This window comes from Mustela putorius, unplaced genomic scaffold (genome assembly GCF_011764305.1).
Source record: "Mustela putorius furo isolate JIRA1106 unplaced genomic scaffold, ASM1176430v1.1 tig00537227_pilon_pilon_pilon, whole genome shotgun sequence".
In the NCBI taxonomy this organism is placed as follows: Eukaryota; Metazoa; Chordata; class Mammalia; order Carnivora; family Mustelidae; genus Mustela; species Mustela putorius.
Window position 1 is genome coordinate 5,839,870 of NW_025422368.1, and position 17,757 is coordinate 5,857,626.

Sequence of the window (17,757 nt, forward strand, 5' to 3'; positions counted from 1 at the left end):
GTGTTAGCAGCTCTTTAATCTCCACATCTTAGCAAGCAGCAGGCTCTTAAAATAATTTTCAACATAGAAAAATATTTTAGGCTCAGAGATCACTAATCAGAGAAGGGGAAGATGGCAGTAGATGAGAAGCGCCTGAAAATAAGTCAAGGAAGAGAGCCTCTGGCTGGATGATGTTAGGGGCCAGCTGACAACTTGAGGAGTCTGGGTCCCCTGACACTGAACGTCATCAGGGTTTGACTTCCTTGACACTCTCCTCAAACTGTGGGTGTCTGTGCACACACGCATGTTTCCCTCACAGGAACGGTTCCAGGTGAAGAATCCTCCCCACACTTACATCCAGAAACTCCAGAGCTTCTTGGACCCCAGCGTAACCCGGAAGGTGAAGCGTGAGGCAGGGAGGCCCCACCTTGCTGCCCCTTATAGTCCTGTGGGGTTTGGGGGGCAGACCCTGTGACTGGGGGTGGGACATCCGCTTCTGGGCAATGGGAGTTGGGTTTCTGGGTTCTGAGGCCATGGGCCTAGAGTGGCTGGCTCCTCACAGAGGGAAGGCTTGTACCTGCCCTCTCGCGTCCCCTCCCTTTCCTTTTCTACCCCCTTTGTTTGTGCTGTAAACTTGGATGGGGGGGGCGCTCCAATAGTGACAGGAAATTCCATGTTTACAGAAGTTCAGGAGGAGAGTGCAGGAGTCAACCAAAGTACTGAGGGAGCTGGAGATCTCACTTCGCACCAACCACATTGGGTGAGTCAGAATCGGCCATCAGGATCCGGCGTCTCTGAGGATGGGTGGCTTGTTGATCTCCCGGCCATGAGGCACGGTTGCCCCTTGAACGACTTTGGGTTCCCCAGAACTTCAGAGTGCTCTTTTTCTGGCTTTTCTCCCTTTTGACTCTGCCAGCTGCTGACTAGATGCTGTTGGCAGGCTGGGGGCCTCTCCTGGGGTCTTCAGCCTGTGGCTTTAAGTAGACGACATTCCTGTCGCAGCTGAGACTCAGTCTGCCTGTGGCCTGGGGGTGGTCCAAGGGAGGCCCAGAGAGTGCTGGAGATGGGGGAGCACATTACATTGGGTAGCTGAGACCTCGTTCCCAGACTGTGTGGTGCCCAGAAGACTGTTTTCTTGATTGCAAGACCATCTCAGTTCAGGAGCAGAAGCAGCTTCCTAGGGCACCTAGAAAGTAGATCAAAGGCAGTGGGGGCCAGGAATCGAACATTTCCTGCATCTACAGACCGTGGTATCACCAGCCTATTAACAGGTCCCTAGGAACGGCGTGGGTCTTGTTTGCTAGTCTCTGAGTGGGGAACCCGAACTTGCTGAACAAGCCAGAGGCTAATGCGTAAGGTACAGTGACAGATGGCAAGTGGTCTCGGTTTTCTAAAACTGTAACCAGTCAGAGTATATGTAGTGAAAGTGAGAGCAAGATAGAGACAGAGAGAGTGTACACAGAGGATATCAAGGGAAACCTGATGGAGGACGGCAGGCGGGGCCACAATCCTCACCGGGGGGCCTGGCACAGATACTGAGAGCTCACAGGAGTGAGAAGTAGAGCTTGGGGTGGAGGAGAGGGTGGTTGGGCAGGTGCCGTCCCCAGGGTCCTGGGCTTCCTGAGAGCAGGGGTAGAAAGAGCCAAATAACGTCATCTGCCTTTCCCCTCCTGCCCATTTGTCCACACTGGGCTGGGCCTGCCTGGGCTCTCAGAGAGGCTACCTGTTTGCAGCCAGCTGCCGAGGCAGCAGTCATGGGGGAAATGGCACAGGACAGAACAGGAAAGGGATAGTTCCTGGCCTCAGCAGCTGTGCCTGGTGGCCAGAATTGGCTTCCACACCCCATCCATGAACCAGAGTGAAAGCTGACATGCTAGCAAACGTGAAACTCAGCTTCCTGCTGTATGTGGTGAGTCCTCACAGAAGGAGTGGCAGGGCCTCCTCAGCTAGCCTGTGTGTGAGAGGGGAGGTGATGGGGCAGTGAGACAGAGAGTGACTCCAAATCCCACCTACCGTCCTCCACAGCACCCTGCAGGGCCTACTACTCCCCTCCCCTCCCTCTCAGGCCTTCTGTTCTTTCTTAGTAAGTCTTGGTCACAAGAGGATGGAGCCCATTCTTCACAGGAGAAGACCCCAGAGCCGTGTGCGACACTCCCCTCTGCTCACCCTTTCTACCTGGGGCCTGCCTCTCTGGCCACCGGCCAGGAGCTGGGGCGAGAGCAGCGTGGTTCCCAGGCCTGGGGCCTCTTGGCAGCTGGCACACGAGTTAGAGGTCTGGACCTGGCCCTCGGTTCCCAGGGAACAGTTTGGCGTCTGGCATTTTAGGAGCTCCTGTCTGTCGTCTGAACTGTGGCTTCTCCGGGCAGTTATGTGGGAGGGTCAGGCTCCTTCCCAGATTCCTAGGCAAGAAGAGTTTGTCAGGCTGTCGGGCCAGGGTGTGGGTGCTCCCGGGTGGTAGGAGCCCAGGGCAAGGAGGGGAGAGGAGGCTCCTGCTTCTGTCCCAGCCTGATCCGCCCCACGACCTGCCGGAGCCTGGTGTATAGGGCCAGCCCAATGGGAACTCCGGCCCTGGAGCTGGATGGGCTGGGAAGTGGGATTCCAGAGCCTCACCAGCTCCTCCTCTCTCCAGTTTGTATTGGTTTCTCTGCCTTGCTGAAGTGCCCTTTAACCTCTCCTCAAAGTGTCAAGATCCCGAAAATAGCAGTGTAGACTCAGACAGGAAATGAGAAGGGGGTGGGGAGCTGGAGAGCAGACAGACAGGAAACGGGAGGCCTGTCGGCCCCCAGAGAGGAAGCTAACTTCAGGCAGCTCCGGTGTCAGTCAGCCTCAGCTGAGCCTGATGCTCCTGGCCCAAGCTCTCACTGTGTCCCAGGGTGTGGCCGGCAAACATGGCGCTGGTGTCCCAGCCTCGGGAGAGAGGCAGCCCTGTTGGGCTGTTGGGTGCAGCTGCCTCTGAAGACCCCCAGACAGCCAAGGGAATGGAGCACTGAGGAGAGTCAGGGTTTTGTCCTAAGAGTTTAGTGTTTGTCTGTGTTGTGGAATGAACCTGTTCTGTAATAGCCCTCCTGGGATTGGCTCTTGAATTTCCTTCCAGGCATATCTCAGGCCAAGAGGCCTGAAGGCCGAAGGGTGGAAATGCCCGGGACCATTGTCTTTAGGGTCTTTGTTGTCCGCCTTCCTGCCTCTCTGGCTGAAGGGGCCTGAGTCCTCAGTCTGGCTCTGAGTGGTCATAGTCATTCTGGAGTTACTCGAGCCCCTGACTCTTCTCCCATCCTTTTCTTATTCTGTCAAACTCACCCTGACCAAACACAGAATTGCCGCATATCCCTCTTAGCTCACTGTGGCCCAAACTATCTTTCCTTGAACTTGGTAGAAGGGCCCTTTGGCCCAACATGTCTCTGTTCCAGAGCTCTCTTTGGCCCTTCCTGCCTGTTTTTCGACCACGACTTCAGTCCAGTTGGAGACGTGCTAGCCCTCGTCAGGCACAGCTGTGCACAAGGGCCTGTGGTAAATGCTCTTGATCAACCTCCCCACCTCCCCACAATTCCGCCAATAAACACCAAGTGGGGACAGCACACTCAGTGTTGTGTTAGACACCAAGGACACCGAAACTGAGCCGAAACTCACCGAGACTGAGCCAGGGCCCTGGCTGTTTAGGAGAGCGTACCTGAAAGTTTGGTGCCTGACATGGTATTGGAAGGCCTTGTACCTTTCCCCATCCCTGGCTCCCTGGCCTAGCAAAGGTCTAGGCCCATAATGTCACCATGGATGGGTCTGCCATGGGTTTGGAACCTCAGAGTTTTCCCAGCTTGGTGCTAAGTTCCAGAGGATTCAGGAGTGGGTGTTGGGTCAGAGGCCCCTCACTCTTCTCACCCTCGACCCCCTTTAGCAAACCCCTCCACTATGTGTCCTCTATCCACAGGTGGGTTCGGGAGTTTCTGAATGATGAAAACAAAGGCCTGGATGTGCTGGTGGATTACCTGTCCTTTGCCCAATGTTCGGTCATGTGAGTACCTCCCTGGGGCCGGGGTTGGGGACCGGCAAGGGAGGACACAGTCCCATTCTGATTTGCTGAGGAAGGGTGAGACTGCAGTATGGGAGTCCCAGGCCAGGAGGGAAGTGGGCAGGCAGCCAAGGAGTGTCTGGGATCTGTAAAGCAGGCCAGGTGGCTAGAGCAGAAGGTACATTTTGGGAAGCAGAAGGAGGGAGATATGGAAAGGGAACTCAGGATTAGAACCCAAAGGATCCAGACTCCAGGCTGAGAGCAGTCCAAGGAAGTGTCCTGGCTTCTGGGAGAGACGCCCGGTGGGAGTCATTCATTTGCCTTTGGAGAGTTGAATCTCCTTTGGGTCTCCAGATGTGAGAGGGTTACTCCAGGTCATTGCTGAAGCAGAGCCCGGGGAGCAGCGGGCATGACCTTTGACCCAGATGGAAAATAAAGTATTCGGAGCCTTTTTCAATCAGTTGGGGGGGTGGGGGGGATGAGAAGGTGGTATGAGGTAGTGAAAAGAAGCACTTTCGACTAGGACAGCCACAAAGCTGGGCATGGGTCTCAGTTATATCCTTGACTCTCAGGGTGACCTCAAGCACATTTGCATCCTCTTATAGAAAAGGGGATCCATGTTCCAGGGTTGTTGTAAGGTTGAGATGATAATGTGTGTAAAGCAACTAGTAGTGTTGGGAAGTCTGTTCTGCCCTAGCTGCTTTATTAATTATTGTTATTCAAGGTGGTGTAACCTACCGTAATTACCTGAATATAGGGAAAGAGATTTTATACTCATCTTTCACGTGATGACTGGGGAATACTTCAGACTTAGAGCCAAGACTTCAATCAGCCCTTGGCTGACTGATCATCCCAGTTTGCCCATGACCTTTCCCAGCCTTGGCACCAAAAGTCCCACGTCCTGGGGAACTCCTCAGTTCTGGGACTCAGTCCTCGCCTTGGCTTTCGCTTTTGCTATTACTGCCCTTACCCCGGGCCCTTCTCTTTTGTCCCCAGATTTTCAGTCTTAGCTCTTTAGGGGTTTGAAGTAACGCGTCTCCTTGGTTTGGCCTGTCACTCTTCCCAGGTCATCCCTCCTTAAAACCAAGAGTGGCCTACTCCCCGTTCCCATCCCAGCAGAATTCAGGCCTCGTGATCCTCCTCTCCTTTTAAAAACGACTCTTTTTATAGAAAGAAATGAAAAACATTTGCTGAAGTGATTTTTTAAAAAAATTCAGAGCTTTTATAGTAAAAAGATGTAGATCATTTTTCCAAATAAGCCTATCTTTCTCGTTCAAAAAGCAAACAAATCCCAGCTGCTTGAAACCAAAATACGCTGGATCCTCAGTCTTCCAGTGTCCACAGCTGCGCTCTTGACTCTGTTTTCGAAAGAAAGATCCAGGGTAGAGAGAGGGTGTGAAGGGGAGAGAAAGTGTGTCTTGGGAAGGGTTGGAAGGAAAAGGGTGAAGCCAAGCAGAGTCTGGGTGAAGACATTGGTTTGTAAACTGTCTGTACCAGTGCTAGGGAGTTTTCTTACTGACTGAGGGAAGCCACTGGCAAGGTTCCCTGTCAGGGAGCCTCCTCTGATGTTTACTTGAGAACCCCATTAAAATTCTCATCCTCGGGGCTCTGTAGGCTGCCCTGGCTCCTTTGGAACATTCAGTCATCTGCAGAAATCATTTCCTATTTCAGAAAGCCTTGGCCTCTGTGCCTTTGACCTTGGGGTTATGAATGTCTGAGCAGAAGGTTCCCTGGAGGAGGAGCCTGTAGGAGGGCCCCTGCTTGTTCAGTCCTTAATGATCTACTTGGGGGAAGAGGACAGGAAAGAAAAGTGGGACTGGTTTTCCAGAGTGGGTATACCCTGATGTGGGGATTCGTAATGGACTAGGCCCCGGTGATCTCAAGCCATCCTCCTAGTTCTGGCCGCACTCCCAAATGGCTGGTGGCAGTCATAGAAGTACAAAGTGACAGAGAAACCATTCCAACTCCTGTAGGAAAGAAGGACCCCAGGCCACACCCTCGACCTGTGATTTCTTCCCTCAGGGAAGCTGGAGCCCAGGGAGCCTCTATTCCAGAAAACCTAGCGGTCTCCAGTAGAACCACAGAAAACCCAGCCATTAAGCCCCAGTGCTGGGATGGGACCATGGGACTCTTGAACCTAGTGGCCTCTCCCACTCTAGGTTGGCTGGGACCCCCATTTCCTTTCATTCAGACCTGCCCTTGTGAGCCCAATCCAGAACCAGCCAGGCCCCTTCAGGGTACTGAGAGACCCCTTTGGCTGCTGCCATTAGCCAACCAGCAAGACCAGCGTTGGCCAGTTCTCTACCACACTTCCACAGAGCGGATTCTCCACAGGGAGCCATGGCTTCTTTGAGACGTGGTCTCTAAGGCTGGGAGTGCAGAAAGATTCCCTTGGGGCCCACCAAGAGATCACTCCTGGAGTTGCCTGGTCAGCGGGGAGTCACAGCTCACCCTTGTCAGCACTCCCAACCCTGCAGGTCCCTCTCCAGGTTGCTCCCTGTGCCTCCGCTGCCCTTGTCCTGTGTTAGTGGCTCTCCCGACCAGGGTCTCTGCTGCCCAATTCCGCTTTCTGTTCTTGCCATCCTTGCTTCTTACTGCCCTCGAGGTCTACAGGGTGGGGGTGGGCAGGCCAGGGGGCTTAGCACTGAAGTTCTCCTGTGTGTGCGCTTGTGTGTCCTCTCCTGCTCCAGGTTTGACTTTGAGGGTCTGGAGAGTGGTGACGATGGTGCGTTTGACAAGCTCCGGTCCTGGAGCAGGTCCATCGAGGACCTGCAGCCACCCAGCGCCCTGTCAGCCCCCTTCACCAACAGCCTCGCTCGCTCTGCGCGCCAGTCTGTGCTCCGGTATGTGTGCTCTCGCTCTGCCCGCCTGCTGCCTAGCCCCCCCCCCCCCGTCCCGATCTTGGGGGCCAGGGGTGAGTGCTCATTGCTCCTCCCTCCACTCTTGCTTCCAGGCTCAGCTCTCTTGCCAGTCTGTCTCTGGTCTGTCTTCTCTGTCTCCTTGACTCTGCCCAGCAATCTGTCCTGGGTAAGTATATCACCCTTGGCTCTGCCTGCCCCATCTGGGGTTCCAGCTCTCCCCTCTCCACACCCCACCTCGAGAGGCTCCCCCCATTCCTCTTTTTCATTCTTCCATTCCTGCTGGCCTCCTGGATGGGACCAGCCCTCCTGCAGCTCCCTGGTCGTCACTGGTGATCCAGCTCCTCATGTCTGTTGCCTTCTGGCTCTGCATTCTGCGCCATCAGCTGCTCCGAGACCAGCTCCCACCCAGCCTGCCCGCCGCTCACCTTCCCTTCATTTCTTCCTTTTCTCTCCAAGCCTGCCTTGTGTTCATATATATATACATATATATATATTTTTTTTAATTTAGCTTAATTTAATTTTTATTTATTTTGGTACTTTAGGAGCTGTCCTGCCTGGAGGCAGGTGGACAAACCAGATGACTTTTCAGAGCCCCTCCTACCCAGGGAGGCTGTCCTCTGGGCCCTGTGCCCCTTTCTGTGGTCTGTGTCCCTCTTGTGGCCATGCTTTTCTCTGGGTTTCCTTTGGGTTTTGTCCCTCTGACACTGCTCGTCATTCTCATCATTCTCGTCATGCCTGAGCACACATCATTTGTGCGTCCTCTTTCTTTCATGAAACATCTCTGGGGGCCAATCGAGAGGTAGCCCCTGGCCCTCCTATTGTCTTGGGGGGGTGGGTTTGGTCTGCCTTTCTGAGACATAGAAGTGGGATGGGAGCCAAGATGCTCCTGCCCCAGGGAATTCATGGAAGATGCAGCGACTGGAAGGAAGAGGAGGGAAGGCTCAGAGGAACATCTCCCTGGATCCATCTTGAGGCCCAGGAAGGCCTGCACACCTGCCATTGTATTTCGCAGGGCTCCTGGGCTCAGGACGGTTTGGGCACTGATTATAAAGCTGGGATCCTGGATATTTATTCCCAAAGGTCAATGGCAGAGCGATGAAAACAACTGAGCACCCTGACTGCCCCTCCCCCATCGCTCTCAAGGGCGTCAGTTCAAGGCCCCCTGTTCCCCTTTCTGGGAGCTGCAGAGGCACAGCCAGCTGTTGGCTGTCAGGGTGATGGCAAGCACTCCTAGTCCCTTCACCAGCAGCTCCCTCTTCCCCAGGTACAGCACTCTCCCTGGGCGCAGGGCCCTGAAGAACTCCCGCCTGGTGAGCCAGAAGGATGATGTCCATGTCTGCATCCTTTGCCTCAGAGCCATCATGAACTATCAGGTAAGTGGGCAGCACTAGCCGCGGAAGCTCTACCCGTCCTGCCTCATCTGCTGAACTCAAAGAGCAGGGAGGGCACCAGGAGGTCCAGCAGGGAGCTGCCTTCCCCACCATCAAGGTCTTCCTTCCTTCCTTCTGTCCTTTCCCCTTATTACAGTATGGCTTCAACCTGGTCATGTCCCACCCTCATGCTGTCAATGAGATCGCACTCAGCCTCAACAACAAGAATCCAAGGTGAGTTCCTTCCTTCCCCTCTCCTCCTGACTGTGTACAGGGCTCTAGAGATCGGGGCTCCACTTGGCCCTGACATGCAGTCACACCTGCCTGGCCTCCGGGGGCCTGTGGCTTATGTCAGAGCCTTGGTTCTGCTCCCTCCCCTCCCCTCCAGAGGACGGGGAATGTCCCTGGCTTTCCTCTGGTCTGCACAGCTCAGTGAGGGACAAGCCTTCCTTCCCCTGCTTTCTTTTTGAAACCCACTCCCCTGACTCCTGAGGCTGTGTCTGCTCTGAAAGGGCTCACCTCCTCATGGAGGCAAACTGTGTGGCAGCCAGGGTGGGGAACGAGGAGCTTAATCCTTTTTCTTCACCCCTTAGGACCAAAGCCCTTGTCTTGGAGCTCTTGGCAGCTGTGTGTTTGGTGCGGGGAGGTCATGAAATCATTCTTGCTGCCTTTGACAATTTCAAAGAGGTCAGTCTCCTACATTTGTGCGTGTTTTGAGGAGGTGGGGAGCTAGCCAGGGAAGCACCCCTTGCTCTGATCTCACACAGCCCAGTGATGATTTTTCACAGCCTGTGCTTAACTAAGAAGCCTGCCCTGTCTACTTTTTTTTTTTTTCCCCCGCACCAAAACTGGAACTTCTGCCTTACAGATCTTATGGTAAGACAGCTCCTGAATGGCCCCCTGAAGAGGCCCTCACTTGAGGGCTGCAGTCCAGTGGCACTAACCTAGCCATGCATCTGCCTATCTGAGGAGCTTGTTAAACTTACTCCTGCGGGGCTGAGGACCTGTGCTTTAACAGGGCCCTTCAAGTGGCTCTGAGGCAGAGAACCCACTGGTAGAACCCAAGGCAGGCATGTTTGCAGTGTGGGGAGAAGGCAAGCAAGGATTGTCTTGAGTTGTTGGCTGTTACTGGTGAGAGGAGAGGAAGCTCCTACTTGGAATTTCCCCAGCTTCTGGGCCTGACTCTGAAACCCTCATCTGCTTGAACATAGGATTCCTCGATGTCCAGTTGCAGCAGCTGGTCCCACCCCTTCCTCCTCTTTGGACCTCTTCCCTAGCATCCATTGTTCAAGCCAGGAAATGGCTCTTCCTCCTTGAAGCCAGAGGCTCAGCAGAGTCTCTGGACCCCTCTCAGCACAGGAGCTTTCCTGCACCCTGGACCCTCTCCTGTGTCCCCACTAGGACCTCAGCTATGTCTTCCCACCTCCCTCCTTCCTTCCTCCTTCCTTCAATAACTGAGCAACCGTGTTTCTTCTTGGCCTACCCCCCAGAGGCTCCTAAAGGCCAGACTAATGGCCCAGGCTTTACTGGGTACCCTTGGCAAGTTGATGGGAGACCAGTGACCCAAGGCAATGGCAGGTCCCAGGTTTTCTTCTACTTGGACAGCTTGTTATGCTTACAGGCTTTTTTCTATGTGTTGCAAATGTTTCCTTGCCTAGAAAGAGTCGTGGTTAAGCTTAGTCTGAACAAGTCCCTTTGCTGTGATGTTCCTGGGAGCAGGGCTCAAGGGCTTAGGTTCTGCACGGGCTAGAGCTTCTCACTGAGAAATTTGCTTGGCAGGTATGCAAGGAGCTACACCGCTTTGAGAAACTGATGGAGTATTTCCGGAATGAGGACAGCAACATCGACTTCATGGTGAGGAGCTGGGCCTGGGTCAGGCGCATGCCCAGTAGGCTCCCATGCTCCCTGAGAACAGGTCCAAGCCAACAGCTTATCTTGGTATTCTGTCTAGAAACTAGAATGATTCTCTCCACTCGTAAGTGCTCCTTGTCTACTTATCTACCCCAGAGACCTTTTAGGAACTTCAGGACAGTAACATTTTTGTGTCTTGGGTTCCTCTCCTTTCCCCCTTTATGTGGCCTTACTGCACCTGATTTGGCTCCTTTCAAGCTGCTTTGCTTCGCCCAACCTTTTCCTCTAGCCTCTCTTCCCTTCAGCCTCCAATCTTTAGTTACGTAGTGTTGTCTCCGGAAATACCTGTTGAACTTTAAAGGAAATCAGTTGTATCTTCATTTCTGCCTATTTCTCACGTAATTTACTTCTTTCCGTACACTGAATCTTAAGTTTGATATTTTTTAAGCTAAAATACTCTTATTGTTCCCAGAAAGACTTTTTTAATTCACTCTTTTGAGTACCCCCGTGAGGATAGTGGTTCAAACGCCCGGGCTCTGCAGTCTCTTCTGGTCTGCCCTGCCTCTGACCCTCCGGCTTCTCCCCAGGTGGCCTGCATGCAGTTTATCAACATCGTGGTGCACTCAGTAGAGGACATGAACTTTCGGGTGCACCTGCAGTATGAGTTCACCAAGCTGGGGCTGGAGGAGTTCTTGCAGGTGAGCTGGACTCAAGCCTCTGCCTGGGACGAACTTGGGGGCAAAGGATCGGCTTAGTCCTATCACCAAGTGTGTTCTTCTATGAGACCCTAGTCATGGACGCTCTTGGATGCCTGTCTTTCTGTCGCCCCGGGGCCTGGGGCCCTCCTGCAGGGGGCGCTGTCTAACTTGGCAGCTCCACAGGGTGAGAATCTGCATGGCTGCAGAAGGAACTCCCTGGGTCTTCCTGTCTAGGAAGTGGTCATGGAGGGTGATGAGGGCCACGTCTCTGTCGGAAGGCTCCTCCAACTACTACCGTGTCTGCTCTTCCCAGAAGTCAAGGCACACAGAGAGCGAGAAGCTGCAGGTGCAGATCCAGGCATACCTGGACAATGTGTTTGACGTGGGAGGCTTGTTGGAGGATGCGGAGACCAAGAACGTGGCCCTGGAGAAGGTGGAGGAGCTGGAGGAACATGTGTCCCATGTAAGTAGTCCTCTTTTGCTGCCAGAACTACCACTGAGGGTGGGAAGAGGACGAGGCTGTCTCAGTTCCATACTGAGGTCCAGGGAAGCCTCAGAACCTGACACACTCTGGCCGAGGCCAGGTTAGGACACACACTGACCTCTAGGACTGGGCGTGAGGTGGCCTCAGGCTTGAGAGAGTCAGATGTGGTCTGTTTCACAGAGTCTCAGACCCTGGGCCCATGGGAGTGATGCAGGGAAGCCACCGGGCTCCTCGGCCTCAGGAGCCCCGCATGCGGGGATTGGGCCCAGGTCCTTACGGAGGCTCCAGTTATGCAAAGCACCCAGGCTTTAGGGCCAGCGCCAGACCTGTTCTTCCCATCCTGCAGCTCACAGAGAAGCTTCTGGACCTGGAGAATGAGAACATGATGCGTGTGGCAGAGCTAGAGAAGCAGCTGCTGCAGCGGGAGAAGGAACTAGAGAGCGTCAAGGTACCAAGTAATCTGGGGGAAGGCCCTGTTGATAAACTGCAGGCAGGCATGGGGACCTGGCTTGGTTTGGCTTTTCTTTTCTTTTTTCCGTTCTTCCTTCCTTTCTCTCTCCTTTTCTTCCTTTCCTTCTTCCTTTATTTTCAATATTTCTCTTATCAATTTATTTTTTATCTCTTTGCTTTTTCTTTTCTTTTCTTTTTGAAGATTTTATTTATTTGACAGATCACAAGTAGGTAGAGAGAGTGGGGGAAGCAGGCTCCCAGCTGAGCAGAGAACCCGATGCGGGGCTCAATCCCAGGACCCTGGGATCATGACCTGAGCCAAAGGCAGAGGGTTTAACCCACTGAGCCACCCAGGCACCTCCTCTTTGTTCTTTCATACAGTCAGCTCCATCCTATTATAAGAAACGCACCTGAAAATCAGTTTTTTATTTGGCTTTTTTGTCTTGAGTCGTGTCAAGTCTTTGAAAATCCAGATCTTGGTTCATACTTGAGGCACTCAGAGGAGGGTGGGCTGATGACTTCACCCCATTTTTTAGTTGGCGAAGGAACCTGAGTCCAGAGTGGGCCGGATGCTCACAGAGGAGGGTGGGAGCAAGGGGGTACCCGCAGGCACCTCTGGTATCCAGGCCTCCTTCTACCAGCCCCTCTCACTGCTTTTCCCTCCCCTGTGTAATGGGCAGGCTGAGTAGCTCCGAGGCTATCCACCAGGTATCCTGAGTTGGGAGGCCAGGGGCTTGATATACATCCGTCAGGACCCTACTGAGAGTCCAGAGTGCTGTTCTAGGGAGTATGGAGGATACAGAGATGGCTAGGGCAGGGTATTGTCCACAGGGGGCTGCCCAGGAGTGATTACACAAGGTGAAATGCAGTGGGAACAGTGGAGGCCCAGAGGGCTGAGGATGGTGTGGCCGGCTGGAGTCAGGCCCAGGAGGTGTGCCCAGTAGCAGCTTCTGGCCCTGGCCTTGAGGAACCAGTGAGTCTAAGGCCGGGTCCAAGAGGAAGCACCCTGGAGGGTACCCTCTGGGCCAGCGGCTCTGTAGCTCACCTCTCATTCTGTGCAGTCCAGGCTCCCTGGCCCCCACCTGGGTTCCTGCTGCTCTCTGCCTCTAGGTACCCTCCCAGAGACCCCAGTGGAGAAACCTGGAAGGGCCACTCTCAGGAGCAACTCCGGCTGTGTCTTCCACTTACCCTTTCCCCACTGTCTCCCACTAGGAGACTTACGAGAACACCAGCCACCAGGTACACACGCTGCGGCGGCTCATTAAAGAGAAGGAGGAGGCCTTCCAGCGCCGATGTCACTTGGAGCCTGGGGCACGGGGCCTGGAGTCAGTGGGCAGCGAGGCTCTGGCCCGGATAGGCCCTGCAGAGCTGGGTGAGGGCCTTCTGCCCTCTGATTTGGACCTCCTGGCTCCAGCCCCACCGCCCGAGGAGGCCCTGCCGCTGCCTCCACCGCCAGCTCCTCCCCTGCCCCCACCACCACCCCCGTTACCAGGTGAGGAAGACTGTGGCAGCCCCAAGGGGCAGCCCCATCTCAGGGCCACACTGAAACCCCAGGTGGCGGTGCCTCCCTTAGGGAGAAGCCAGGGACATGGGTGGAAGGATGTGAAGTTGGGTGGGAACGCGCTGAGGGAGGGAAAGAGTCTCAGGTTACTGGGGAAGGGGCATATGAAAGTAGACATGGTCTATTGTAAGGATCGTAAAGGAGCCGTTCCTGATTCTTCTGAGGATGGCCACGGAGAGGGCTCAGACCAGAGCAGGAAATAGTGGGCCAGAGGCCAGCGAGATCTGCTCTACCAGAGTTAGGACCCCTGGGAGCCACAGGGGCAGGGATTCACACATTCTCTTTCCCCTGGAGACTTTGCAGACAGGTGGGGTGGCATGAGGGAAGGGATCTCTGAAGAGTCTTTTGGGCCCTGGGTCATGGTGGCATTTCTTTTCCCCCAGATAAGTGTCCCCCAGCCCCACCTCTCCCTGGTGCTGCTCCCTCTGTGGTGTTGACAGTAGGCCTGTCAGGTGAGTGCCCCGTCTCTGGGCAGGGCTAGAGGGACGGAGGAAGAGTGTCCTCAGCCCTCACTGATCTTCCTTCCAAATCAGCCATTCGCATCAAGAAACCCATCAAAACCAAGTTCCGGTTGCCTGTCTTCAATTGGACAGCATTGAAACCCAACCAGATCAGCGGCACTGTCTTCAGTGAACTTGACGATGAGAAGATCTTGGAGGTAGCAAGACCTGGAGCCCTTAGCAGTGGGGTTGTGGGTTGGGGACCAGATCATGCTTTTAGCCAGATCTCCTGGCCTTAGAAATGCCATCAGACTCAGGCATCTGCGCACCAGAGCTGAGCAGACATTGGGTGCACTGTCCAGGGGGTCTTCTAGTCAGATAGCCCACTGCATTTTCCCTTCTCGTTACCCCCTGCCAGGACCTAGACCTGGACAAATTTGAAGAACTGTTCAAGACAAAAGCCCAGGGCCCCGCTCTTGACCTAATCTGCTCTAAGAACAAGACAGCGCAAAAGGCCGCCAGCAAGGTGACCCTATTGGAAGCCAATCGTGCCAAGAACCTGGCCATCACCCTCCGCAAGGCTGGCCGCTCGGCAGAGGAGATCTGCAGGGCCATCCACACGTGAGGCTCCCGCTGACCTCATCCTGGTCCCAGTCAGCTGGCAACCCAGTTCTCTACCCAGGATCCTGGCCTTCCCTGGATTCCAGGGCATCAACATCTCACACCCCTCAGTCATCCCCTGGTTTGGCCAGAACTCAGTGCATCTGTGCTGTGTGCCAGGCACATAGAGAGGTGCTGGAGATTCAGCCCAGACCTTTACTCAAGTTGCTGCCAGTCTCTGGGGAACAGTCCAGTAACACTGGGTGATAACTACCCAGGTGGTGGAGGTATAGGCAGCTTCGGGGGAACAGAGCAGGCCAGGTAGCTGAGCCTGGTGATCAGGGAAGGCTTCCTGGAGGAGGTGAAATCTCACCTGTGACCTGACCTGAGGAAGTAGATGAAGTCCATTTCAGTGCCTGGAGGGAGAACATGATGCCCTAGGGACTGGAAATTGACTATGACTTCAGTGTAGGAGGAGAGTAGGAGAGACAGGGTAGACCCAGGTGGGCAGAAGTCTTGCAGGCTGAGCCTCGTAAGCCACGCTCAGGTGTAAAGATTTCTCCCTGGGGTAGAGGGGAGACACTGAAGGGTGTTTAAATAAATAGGCCATGGAATGTTCCCCTAGGATAGTTAGTCATGCTCTGATAGTGAAGCAATGGGCACTCAACCTCTGGCTGTGTCCTGCTCACAGAACCCATGCTTAGGCCTTCCAGGGCCCAGAGAATAAAGGGGTGTCGGATACTAGGCAGACACAAGACCTGAGGTGGCTCCTTCTTCCAACACAGGTTTGACCTCCAGACGCTGCCCGTGGACTTTGTGGAGTGCCTGATGCGCTTCCTGCCCACGGAGGCCGAGGTGAAGCTGCTGCGGCAGTATGAGCGGGAGCGGCAGCCGCTGGATGAGCTGGCGGCCGAGGACCGCTTCATGCTGCTCTTCAGCAAGGTGGAGCGGCTGACACAGCGGATGGCCGGCATGGCCTTCCTGGGCAACTTCCAGGACAACCTGCAGATGCTCACACCGGTACAGCCTCCGTCCAGGCCCCCAAGGCCCCAACCCCACTCGTGAGCCCCCTCCCCTGCCCGCCCTGTCAGGCTGACATTGCCCCATTGGGACCTGGGCTGACGCGACTCTTCATCTTGCCTTCCAGCAACTCAACGCCATCATTGCCGCCTCTGCCTCTGTCAAGTCCTCCCAGAAGCTGAAGCAGATGTTGGAGGTGGGGAGGGGTTTCGAACACCTGCACGTGCCTGTCGGCTTGGGTGGAGGGAGGAGCCTGCAGGGCCTGGCCTGACCTACTCCCCTGCATCTCTTGGACAGATCATACTTGCCCTGGGGAACTATATGAATAGCAGCAAGCGAGGTGCTGTGTATGGCTTCAAGCTCCAGAGCCTGGATCTGGTAAGACGGCGGGGGCAACTCTGGGGCCAGGAAGCCTGAGGAGCTGTGGCATTCGGCCCTGTCTCTCACCACCCCTCACCGCCCTCTCCCAGCTGCTGGACACCAAGTCCACTGACAGGAAGATGACATTGCTGCATTTCATCGCCTTGACGGTGAAGGAGAAGTATCCAGACCTGGCCAACTTCTGGCATGAGCTACACTTCGTGGAGAAGGCCGCGGCAGGTGAGGGGAGCCTGGCCTGGCCAGCCTGCCCACGTGTCTAGCCCAGGACAATCCCAGGAAGCTCAGGAGAGGGAACACTTGGGTCCCTTCGGTTCTGGGTTTCGTTGTCTCCTTTCTGACCCCTTCAAAGCTTTCCGCTGGGGCCATGGTTAGGGGCCACCTCAGAGGGAGTCTTCCTGCAGGCCCCCGTGGGACCCAGGCAGAGGGACAGAAGCAGCTCTCTGCTCCCAACTCCCCGGAGCTGGCCCTGGACACTCTGTTTCTCTGTGATGTGTGAAGGGCTTAGAAAAACCATAAGGTCCCCATAGACTTAAGGCAGCTGATATTTCTGCCCCAGGCCTGAGGCAGCTCCGTTTTGGAGACCAGCAGCCTCTCTGGCTTGCCTTCTTGTGCTATCTTGCTCTCGGGGTCATGAGCTCACAGCCCCCATTTCCCTTACCTCTGTGCAAGCCCCGTTAGCTGGGTCTATGGTTCTTGGTGGCCACCAGGTGGCTCAGGAAGCAGGGGCAAGAGAACCTGAGGCTGCCGCCAAGCAGGCCTCAGCCCAGGCTCTGGTGACCACAGTGTCCCTGGAGAACGTGCTGCTAGACGTGAAGGAGCTGGGCCGGGGCATGGAGCTGATTCGGCGGGAATGCGGCATCCATGACAACAGCGTCCTTCGGAACTTCCTTAGCACTAATGAAGGCAAACTGGACAAGCTCCAGCGTGACGCCAAGACGGCCGAGGTGGGCGAAGGGTGGAGGCAGGCGAACAGCCAGGGCCAAGGCCCTGTGCCCCTCCAGATGGGCTTTGTTCTGCTTCTTGGACCAAAGAATAACTTTATTATTATTATTTTTTAAAGATTTATTTATTTGAGACAGATAGAGGGGGCAAGTGCATGCAGGGAGGAGGGGCAGAGGGAGAAGGGGAGTCTTAAGTAGACCCTGAGATCATGCTCTGAATGTGACGGTCTGTGCCACCCAGGTGCCCCTGGACCGAAGAACATTTCTCACGTGGTTGACCGACTGCATGTGGGGGAGAGGGGATTTGAGCGTGGCCAGCAGCCATGTCTGAGGACATACTCAATGGACCTTGGGGAGCCCCAGGTTCTTTCTCCTCCCACAGGGGCTGGGGGCTGCTGGCTTTCCTCCTTTGGCCCCAAGCACTGTATTCTGTGGGCCTCCTGTCCCTGCTGGAGAGCCAGGCTTGTCCTGCTCTGCCAGACCGACCCCCTTCTGTTCACCCATTTCCCAGGAGGCCTATAATGCGGTTGTGCGCTACTTCGGTGAGAGTCCCAAAACCACACCCCCTTCTGTATTCTTCCCAGTGTTCGTCCGATTCATTCGTTCTTACAAGGTGAGCGGAATAGAGGCTTTTACAAAGGAATCTAGCTGAAAGAAAACTGGTAGGGGGAGGGAGGGCTGGGCTCCAAGTCTGGGCCTTTTCTGTCTCCTCCTTGGAGTCTTGGGAGGGAGCAATGGAAGCTGGCCACAGGCCTCTCAGCTGTGAACTGGTGGGCAGGGTGGGGGCCCAGGCTTCCTGTCATTGTTTGGGGCAGGAAGTGCCCCTCCAGAGGGTGGCCACCTGGGGTTGCTGGTCCCACTGCCACCCATTCTCCACCCTCTGTGGCAGCCCCGCCCCTCACAGCCTGTGTGAGCCTCACCACCCCACCCCCCACGGTTCTTAGGAAGCAGAACAAGAGAATGAAGCTAGAAAGAAGCAGGAGGAGGTAATGCGGGAGAAGCAGCTGGCTCAGGAAGCCAAGAAACTGGATGCCAAGGTGGGTGGGACCAAGAGCTGGGGCCTGGAGGAGAGGATTAGGAGGGGGTGGAGGGAGAACTAGAGAGATGGAAAACTGGAG

General features: G+C 55.0%; 1 protein-coding gene across 7 annotated transcripts in view; it reads left to right on the forward strand.

Annotated features, from left to right (window-relative positions):
• Positions 1 to 17,757, forward strand: part of FMNL3 (formin like 3) — a 54,003-nt gene that overhangs the window by 34,026 nt on the left and 2,220 nt on the right. For 3 of the 7 annotated variants that reach the window (XM_004778862.3, XM_004778861.3, XM_045073165.1), the window contains exons 3-24: positions 299 to 379; positions 663 to 739; positions 3,902 to 3,985; positions 6,673 to 6,825; positions 8,108 to 8,216; positions 8,371 to 8,447; positions 8,807 to 8,900; positions 9,993 to 10,067; positions 10,652 to 10,762; positions 11,076 to 11,225; positions 11,593 to 11,694; positions 12,909 to 13,188; positions 13,641 to 13,709; positions 13,791 to 13,915; positions 14,116 to 14,318; positions 15,083 to 15,317; positions 15,445 to 15,513; positions 15,615 to 15,695; positions 15,788 to 15,917; positions 16,482 to 16,642; positions 17,151 to 17,252; positions 17,584 to 17,676. In XM_004778862.3, the coding sequence (XP_004778919.1) occupies positions 299 to 379; positions 663 to 739; positions 3,902 to 3,985; positions 6,673 to 6,825; positions 8,108 to 8,216; positions 8,371 to 8,447; positions 8,807 to 8,900; positions 9,993 to 10,067; positions 10,652 to 10,762; positions 11,076 to 11,225; positions 11,593 to 11,694; positions 12,909 to 13,188; positions 13,641 to 13,709; positions 13,791 to 13,915; positions 14,116 to 14,318; positions 15,083 to 15,317; positions 15,445 to 15,513; positions 15,615 to 15,695; positions 15,788 to 15,917; positions 16,482 to 16,642; positions 17,151 to 17,252; positions 17,584 to 17,676 (2,661 nt within the window). The remainder of the gene's footprint in view (positions 1 to 298; positions 380 to 662; positions 740 to 3,901; positions 3,986 to 6,672; positions 6,826 to 8,107; positions 8,217 to 8,370; positions 8,448 to 8,806; positions 8,901 to 9,992; positions 10,068 to 10,651; positions 10,763 to 11,075; positions 11,226 to 11,592; positions 11,695 to 12,908; positions 13,189 to 13,640; positions 13,710 to 13,790; positions 13,916 to 14,115; positions 14,319 to 15,082; positions 15,318 to 15,444; positions 15,514 to 15,614; positions 15,696 to 15,787; positions 15,918 to 16,481; positions 16,643 to 17,150; positions 17,253 to 17,583; positions 17,677 to 17,757) is intronic. The other 4 variants (XM_045073166.1, XM_004778865.3, XM_013049154.2 and 1 more) reach the window with 3 other exon arrangements.